This window comes from Pezoporus flaviventris, unplaced genomic scaffold (genome assembly GCF_033815535.1).
Source record: "Pezoporus flaviventris isolate CSIRO_AGI_PZ_B2104156 unplaced genomic scaffold, CSIRO_AGI_Pfla_v1 ptg000007l, whole genome shotgun sequence".
Taxonomy (NCBI): Eukaryota; Metazoa; Chordata; class Aves; order Psittaciformes; family Psittacidae; genus Pezoporus; species Pezoporus flaviventris.
Window position 1 is genome coordinate 17,260,779 of NW_026892555.1, and position 8,972 is coordinate 17,269,750.

Consider the following 8,972-nt stretch of genomic DNA (forward strand, 5'->3'; position numbering starts at 1 on the left):
CATGTTCTGCCATTGAGGAGGGGCACAAGAATCTGTAAGGAAGCAGAGCCAGGACACCTGACCCACTAGCCAAAGGGGCATTCCGTACCACAGCACGTCATGCCCATTTTGTAAACCAGGGGGAGTCACCTGGAAGGGACTGATCGCTGCTCAGGTCTGGCTGGGTATCGGTCAGCAGGTACTGAGCAACTGTATTGACCAGCACTTGTGTTTATTGGTTTTTATTCAGCTGTCTCTTTTTATCTCCCTTTTCATTACAATTGGTGTTATCATTATTATTCTATTTTACTTCATTTTATTTCAGTTATTAGACTGTTCCTGTCTCAACCCATGGGTTTTACATTTTTGTCTGGTTCTCCTCCCCATCCCTCTAGGGGCGGGGGCAGCGGGTGGCTTTGTGAAACTTGGTTTCTGGCTGGGGTTAAACCACGATAATCCTCTGACTATTTGGTTCCCCTCCAGTCGTGGCCCTTATGGTCGGAATAATGGATCCTTATCCTACAAGCCTGGAGCCAGCCCACTTGCTTCCCGTGAAAAGGACCCTTTGCCAACACTATGCAAAAACCAGCTGAGTCCTCCTAATATCCATCAGAGTTACAGGGCTTCTTCAGTCAGCAGCAGCAACTCAGGCTCATACAAAGGAAGCGACAGCAGCCCAGTTATGAGGCAAGTGTTTATTTCAGCATCCCGGTGTTCAGCGCATGACTTATCTTCTCTGCACTGTAACGTGGGATCAGCTGTACCAGTTGCAGAGCAGGTCACCTTGCTCCTCAGCATAGGTGTGACTTCTCATGCTGGTGGCTTGACAGTGAACAGGGTGCTCCATCCTTTGTAAAAGCTTTATTGTTTCAGCACTGTAAAACTCAAGGTTACTTTTAGTCAAAGCCCTTTGGAGTTTGTTTTCCCTCCAAGGCAGGCTGCTTCATGGGGTTTCATGCCTTCAGTTCTCATGGTTCTTTTCTTGAAGGGTCCTTTCACTTTGGAGACAACTGGATGGGGTAGTATAGAAAATATTACGCATTTGAGTGAAAATTCACCCTGCCGAGCCCTGGGCACCCTCCTGAGGAGTGCAGTTTCCTGTACAGGAAGGAAAACAGATGTTTGCCAGAGAATGCAGCACATAGTGCAGAGAATAAATTGCCACCGCACTGCTGCTGTTTCCCTCCCTCTCCCTCTCTCAGGCAATTCAACAGCCAAGCATGTCAGATGCACACCTAAGGCTAAATAGGATGAATCGAGGTTTCAGCGTGCTGGGCTTCATAACTCCCATGTGGAGATGAACTCAGCAGCCTTGCCTGCCCATGTCCACAGCTGGGGACCCTTGCCAGTCCCGGCTGCCTGCCCCTGGGCACACCATCCATTTTGGTGGGTGGTTTGGCCTTAAATGTCTCATTTGATGTCATGGCACTGAAACCATGTACAATAAACAGCAGATTTTGCACATAGCCACAAATCAGCTGTTCCCTCAAGAACTCTGATGTGCCAGAGGGAGTCACTCATGTGGACACTGAGGAGCCCCAAAGTAGTCAAATGTTGTATCAGTCAATGGAATGCTTTTTTTTTTTTGGCTGGGATAGAAGAACTGTAGGAATGTTATGTGATGGTTTGTGTTTTCTTTGCAGGCGATCAGGAAGGTACAATAATTCTTGTGACAATCACAACATTAAGCCACAAAGTCCAGAGCAGTATTTGACACCTCTGCAGCAGAAAGAAGTCACAGTACGGCATTTGAAAACCAAGCTGAAGGAATCTGAGAGCAAACTCAAAGAAAGGTAAATTTTGCTTCAGAAATCAGAGCAAGAAAGATTTATTCAGGAACATTTAGGAGTGGGAATCCCAAACACTTTTACTCATTTCTTGACCACATAAAGTTTGCATTAACAAATTTGAAATCTTATGAGTCTGTTGAGGTTGTTTTCAGGTATTTCAGGTCTCATAGTGTTCTCAGGGAATACATGCCATGCAGTTTAATATGAATATAGCTGTCTCTTTCCCCTTTTTTGAACTTTCACTATAAAATATTTTTTAAAGGACTATATTTTACCAGTCTGATTTAGCATTGAGAGGCCTTTATACATAAGGCAGTTTTTCCCTGCCAGCATGGGATCTTAGTCTCTTGTTCTGCCTCTCTCAGTGAAATATGACTACAAATGTCCCCCTGCTCCCCTAATGAAAGAAAAGCTCTTAACACAAACCAGTGTGCCCACTTGTGGTTACTGGCTGCGTGGTGAGGTTGGTGACTCTGGCTGGCAGCTGGCTGCATCTCTGCCAGCTCTCTCAGGGATGGCAGCAAATGGGGCACGGAGGAGTTTGCTTCCTTGTTGGAGCATCTCTGCAGCACAACAATTCCAGCATGGGGGAGCCTCATGTTGATTCGTTAACTGGCCAGTCAGCAGTAGTGTCACAACACTTTTATTCTGCTACAGGGAAAAAGAAATAGAAGAGCTCAAAGCTCAGCTGGGAAGGATGAGGGAAGACTGGATTGAAGAAGAGTGTAATCGTGTGGAGGCAGAGCTGGCCTTAAAGGAAGCAAAAAGTGAAATTAAACAACTTAAGGTTGTTATTGAAACCATGAAAAACAGCATGGCTGAGAAAGATAAAAAAATGCAAAAATATTTCCTAGACATAAACATTCAAAACAAGAAACTGGAATCTTTGCTGCAGAGCATGGAAGTGGCTCAGCACAGCTTTGTGCAGGATGAGCAGCACCTGGAGTACACGTGTGACTTGGAAGGGAAGCCGTTAGCCGTGATACCAGACAGCCTCATCACTGGGGAGCAAGCTCTGGAGGAGGTGGCAGATAGTGGACTGCTTCTTAATGAGGACACAGCTAATGAGACCGATTCATGTGAAGAGAGTTTAACCACCAGAACCTCCGTACCGAGTGATCCAGTTCCCTCCAATCCTGCTGTGAATAAAGAGATGCTTGAAAATGCTCTGGATGAAAAACTAGCTTCCCCCCAGGAGGAGGAGAAAAGCATCAACATGATGGTGGAAAAGGCCATCCAGACTGACGTGGTGCCATATAGCCTGGATGTGGAGCAGTTCTTCCAAAGCATCTTCAGTGCTCAAGATACCTATCCTCTAAGCCCACCTTCATCACTGAAGGAGCTGGATGAGTTTTCTCTTGGAAGCTTCACCGATTCTGCTATTGCAGTGGACTTAACTCCGAGTGATCCAAACTCTGTCATCCTTTTGTCTCCCATGGAGTCTCCATGCCGATTGGTGCAGCGAGGAGTTAATGAGAACCGTTTCATGAAAGAACTTGATTTCATAGACCCTCCTGATGATGACACCTTTAGGTATGCCCATGCCTCCTCTCAGATAGACACCAAGAGGAGCTACTGGAGCAGCAGTCCCCTCACAGATGTTCTGGCTCTAGCAGTCCCTGTTATACCAACTGTCATGTGGGCTTTCAGTACCCACAGAGGAGGCACAGAACCCATTTACAATATTGGCACATTGCTTCGTGGCTGCTGCCTGGTGGCCCTGTGCTCTTTACGTCGTACACCCTTCCGTACCAAAATTTAATGTCCGCTCTGTCGCTGGTGTGGTTACCTGAGACAGAGGGGAATAGGGATAAGATAGGTCCTTAAAGTATCGTAGATTCTTTAAGAGTTCATAATTTTGCTTTTCACTATTTGATTTGCACTATAAATTGTTTCAGAAACATGTTCCTTGTTCAAAAAAATAAAATAGCTGAATCCTGTACTTCTACAAGATATCTTTTAACTGGTGTTTTGAACAGCACTGCTGCCTACAGAGACGGTCCTCTTGCTCCCAGGCACTGTGTTCTTCCCCTGTGCTGGTGTCTTGCTGGTGCCAGTGCATCTGCACAGTAAACATGACAAGGGAAATCGAGGAGACCTATAGCTCATGTCTGTGTTTATCTGCTGAGCTAGCCTTGAGCTCGGTCACTTCCCTCACTGGTTCACTGAGCAGATTCACTGGCTCAAGGGCAGCACAAAACACACACAGAGAAAGGAACAGTATTTCTTACGGCAGCACACACCTGTAATGGTTGTGAAACTACGGTGTTAAGTAAGTTACATAGAGACTCAAGCCCGACAAGGGTATCATCCATGTGCTCCAGAAAGCATGCTAGCGCTTTCCATTTGTTGTCCAGAGTGTCAATTCAGTTTAGGGGTTAACACAAGTATTTCGCAGGCAGCTTCCACCCAGCACATCCTTTGTCCCTGTCTTGTGTAGTGCTCTTCTCAATGGTGCAATTGCTTGAGCATTTCACTGGTCTTGTGCATATACTCGGACTGTAACCAAAAATGTACGTTGTTGGGAGTCTTGAAACTTGTTATAAGGATAAGTTTAGAATCATAGAATCATAGAATAGTTAGGGTTGGAAAGGAACTTAAGATCATCTAGTTACAACCCTCCTGCCATTGGCTGGGACACCTCACACTAAACCATGTCACCCAAGGCTCTGTCCAACATGGCCTTGAGCACCGCCAGGGATGGAACATTCACAGCTTCCCTGGGCAACCCATTCCAGTGCCTCAACACCCTCACAGGAAAGAATTTCTTCCTTGCATCCAATCTAATCTTCCCTTGTTTAAGTTTGAACCCATTACCCCTTGTCCTGTCACTACAGTCCCTAATGAAGAGTCCCTCCCTGGCATCCCTATAGGCCCCCTTTAGATACTGGAAGGTTTCTAAGAGGTCTCCATGCAGTCTTCTCTTCTCCAGGCTGAACAGCCCCAGCTTGCTCAGCCTACCTTCATACAGGAGGTGCTCCAGTCCCCTGATCATCCTCGTGGCCCTCCTCTGGACTTGTTCCAACAATTCCATGTCCTTTTTATGTTGAGGACACCAGAACTGCACACAATACTCCAAGTGAGGACTCACGAGAGCAGAGTAGAGGGGCAGGATCGCCTCCTTCGACCTGCTGGTCACACTCCTTTTGATACAGCCCAGGATACAGTTGGCTTTCTGGCCTGCAAGTGCACACTGAAGCCGGCTCTTGTTCATTTTCTCATCAACCAACACCCCCAAGTCCTTCTCCGCAGGGCTGCTCTGAATCTCTTTGCTCAACCTGTAGCTATGCCTGGGATTGCTCCCACCCAGGTGTAGGACCTTGCACTTGGCATGGTTAAACTTCATGAGGTTGGCATCAGCCCACCTCACAAGCATGTCAAGGTCCCTCTGGATGGCATTCCTTCCCTCCAGCGTGTCAACCGAACCACACAGCTTGGTGTCATCGGCAGACTTGCTGAGGGCGCACTCATTCCCACTGTTCATGTCAGCGATGAAGATGTTGAACAAGACCGGTCCCAACACCGACCCCTGAGGGACACCACTCGTTACTTGTGTCCAGCTGGACATCGATAGATACACTTTGAATCTTAATTTTTGTTTAAGTCTGAGTGTAATGGAACAGTCTTCCAAGCCCTTTAAAATACTAAGGATAAATATTGTGTTTTAACTTATTGTTTATTTATTTGTTTTTGTGTAAGTTACCTTTATTATCACAAGTTCAGTAAAGCATGTTGGAAATGTCAAATGTGTGAGTGTTTTATTGTGGAAAACCTATAAAAAACACCCCATTTCAGCTGAGATCTCTAGCACAGGCCGAGCAGGAGGAGGCACAGTGATAGGGCATAAGGTTGGTTGTGAGATCAAGAGCAACAACTTTGAGAGCCAATAGATCAGCATTGTGACAAGTGACTATTAATCCAAAACAATGAATGCTCAATTGCAGCACATGTTTCACAGTTGTGAATAACCTGGGCAATAGTGTCCATTGTTAAGTCCACCCCTTGATCACGGGCCCATCTATATGTTGCATCTCTGTCCTGATGGCCTGAAGTGTCATGGGCCCACCAGGCCAAAAATAATTCACGCTTACGTTGCCAATCTAAGTCCATCTGAGCCACTTCAATCTTAGCCGCTTTATCCACTTGGTGGTTGTTCTGGTGTTCCTCAGTGGCCCGACTCTTGGGTACATGGGCATCTACATGACGTACCTTCACCACCAGGTTCTGCACCCGGGCAGCAATATCTTTCCACAGTGCAGCAGCCCAGATGGGTTTACCTCTGCGTTGCCAGTTGCTCTGCTTCCATTGCTGCAACCACCCCCACAGGGCATTTGCCACCATCCATGAGTCAGTATAGAGATAAAGTACTGGCAACTTTCCTTGTTCAGCAATGTGGTTAAAGGACACAGAGCACAGAGTTAGACTGAGGACACTAAAGTACAGCTCCAAGCACAAGTACTCAGCCAGAGGAAAAGGCAGCAGTGGGTCTGTGGCCACAGGTGCCTGCTCTGCTGCACACACACTGCATCACAGACACACAGGACCTGTTCTGAAACCCAGTGCAGCCCTCTGGAACCTTGCAACTTCCCATTTTTGTGCTCTCAGAAGAGTATCAGTTTCCTGGAGCCTGACAGAGGTCCAGGAGGCCCAGCTGAACTCGGCCAACAGTCTGGGCACACTGAGATGCAGCTGTGACCATCAAACCATGTCCAAACCATGAGATCTGTGCATAGATCAGAGGAGGGCAACATCACCCAAGAGATGAACGGTGGGGCTTGTCTGGCTCCACCGCAGCTTCCAGAAACACCTCTGGCCATTTAAACCTCACCGGCCTCCTGTTTTTCCCTTTGCAAAGCAAAGCAACGCAAGAATTTCCCTGTGCAGCTCAGGACAGAGGAGGCCTGGTGAAGCCTGACAATGCCAGCATTGTTCATCAGCTTTGGGAGTAAGGGAACTGTTAGTAAGCCAGAGGGAGGAGGAGGAATTGGCCAGCATGTGGGGAGCATTTGCAACACTCAAGAGGGTGATGCACACTGGTGCTTGCAAAGGCAACTCAGGGTCCTTTCACATCCTTGTGTTACCTCAGTTCTGTATTACTTGTATTTGCAACAAAGATGGCTCTTTAAGCATTATTTCAAGGAAGAAAATTAACAGACAGTTCAATGTGACACAGTCCCATGGAGCTCACAAAGATGCTATGGGAGCATCCTGCTTTCTTTGCCAGTAACTTGCTCTCCAGTGCTCTCCTGGGCTCCCGCAGGCCTGGTGTGCCCTGTGAAACTGCTGCAGTATGCATTGCTTAGAGGTCGCTTTCAGAAGCTTTGTCATTACATGGACACCAAAGCCAGTGTGGGGGGTTAATTCATATGTTACAGGTGCAATTTCATCATTTATAGGTGTCCTCTCTTGGCACTAGAAGACATGTCAGAAAATGCTGTGCTTCTGCTTCAGAGCATGTCTGCTCAAGGCCAAGAGAACAGTATTTTGTACCATAAGATGTTACCAACTTGATTACAGTTTTGGATTTCTTTACTGCAGCAAGAGGCAACAAAGCACAAACCCACACATGGGTTTAAAATTACAGTAGGACAAACTCATTTTATAGAATCACAGATTGGTTTGGGTTCGAAGGGACCTTAAAGCTCATCCAGTTTCAAGCCCCTGTCACAGGCAGGGATACCTTCCACTAGACCAGGTTGCTCCAAGCCCCTGTGTCCAACCTGGCCTTGAGCACTGGCAGGGATGGGGCAGCCACGGCTTCTCTGGGCAACCTGTGCCAGCGCCTCAGCATCCTCATAGGGAAGAACTCTTTCCCAGTATCTAATCTCAATCTCCCCTTTGTCAGGTTAAAGCCATCCCCCCTTGCCCTATCACATGTGCTTGTAAAAAGTCCCCTCCAGATTTCCTGTAGCACTGGAAGGCTGCTCTAAGATCTTCCTGGAGCCTTCTCTTCTCCAGGCTGATTTCAGCCCATTATTCTGGCAGGCTGCATTTAGCAGTAGTTTTGAAACGTGTTGTTGAAGACATAAGGTGCTAACACCAGAATAACATCAAAGTTGCTTCTGCCCTTAAAAGTCTTCTGGTCTGCTCTGCTCCCATAAGGCATTTAACTGCTCAGCAGCAGGTGACTTTTATTCCCTGATCCACAGAGGATGTGGATGCTGAAGTACCACCTGCTGATAACACCAATATGCATTTTGCTTTCTAGCCCAGGAACAAGAACTCCTTTCTTTACTATTCAGCTGAAGGGGTACCCAACATGCCCATCAGATGATGAAAACACAAAGGTTTAGGTACTGCCCACCTCCTGCCCTGAAATTCTCCCTAAAGCAACTCTCTCCTAAATCCCACCCTCTAGGAACTCGCCAAAATGAAAACATTGTATTATCTACGTCCTACATGAGAAGAACAAGTGAGAATTTTGCTCCAAAACCCTTCAGACAAATGAAGACAGGATATTGCAAACATGACCAACCATAGCAAAGCCAAGGAAAGGATGATATTCAGTCCTCCTGGCAGGTCAATTCTCCATAGACAGAAATAACAGTGAAGGCAATCAAGTCTTAGCTTTCAGTGAAGAAATAAAAGGCATGGCCAACAGGCTGAGTGTGAGAGAGAAAAGGAGGAGCCTATGAAAGAGGAAAGAAGACACAACACGGGTAAAGTGAAGTGTACCACCACTGCATGGGTTTAGCATGCATCTACAACAGCACCATATCCTTACTGGCATCATGTCAGCACATGGTCCATGAACTGATGTCTCGAGCAGCTGTGCTGAAGCACAGCAGACACAGAGAGAAACACAGCAAAGCAGTATACAGCTGCAGAAGTGCTGACTAGCAAGAGGGTGGCAGCACCCAACGGCTTTTTGAACGCCTGAAGGCTCAAAAAACAAACATACTTTCATGATGAATTCAAGGGCTTTGGGTCTAAGTTTTTATTAACCAGCCCATGTTTTATTTTTAATAAACAGTATTTATTTGCATCTATTTTACACTGTAAAATAGCAATAGGAAGCACTAAACTGATTTGTAAACTATGAGATGTAGCTTCCAGCAGGTTTGACCTTAAACAGGCAACAGATACCATTTGCCCACTATTTGACGGAGGGCAGTTTCCCTGCCCTCCGTCAGCAAAAGGGAGCTGTCACTTGTACCTCCTCGCTTCATCAATGTGACTAAAATGACAGACATGGTTATTAAA

At 46.5% G+C, this 8,972-nt stretch overlaps 1 protein-coding gene across 4 annotated transcripts in view; it reads left to right on the forward strand.

Moving 5' to 3' along the window:
• Positions 1-3,696, forward strand: part of SYBU (syntabulin) — a 47,932-nt gene extending 44,236 nt beyond the window's left edge. For 2 of the 4 annotated variants that reach the window (XM_061447852.1, XM_061447853.1), the window contains exons 5-7: positions 463-666; positions 1,623-1,772; positions 2,427-3,696. In XM_061447852.1, the coding sequence (XP_061303836.1) occupies positions 463-666; positions 1,623-1,772; positions 2,427-3,531 (1,459 nt within the window). In that variant the 3' untranslated portion in view covers positions 3,532-3,696. The remainder of the gene's footprint in view (positions 1-462; positions 667-1,622; positions 1,773-2,426) is intronic. The other 2 variants (XM_061447850.1, XM_061447851.1) reach the window with 1 other exon arrangement.
• The last annotated feature ends 5,276 nt before the right edge of the window (positions 3,697-8,972 follow it).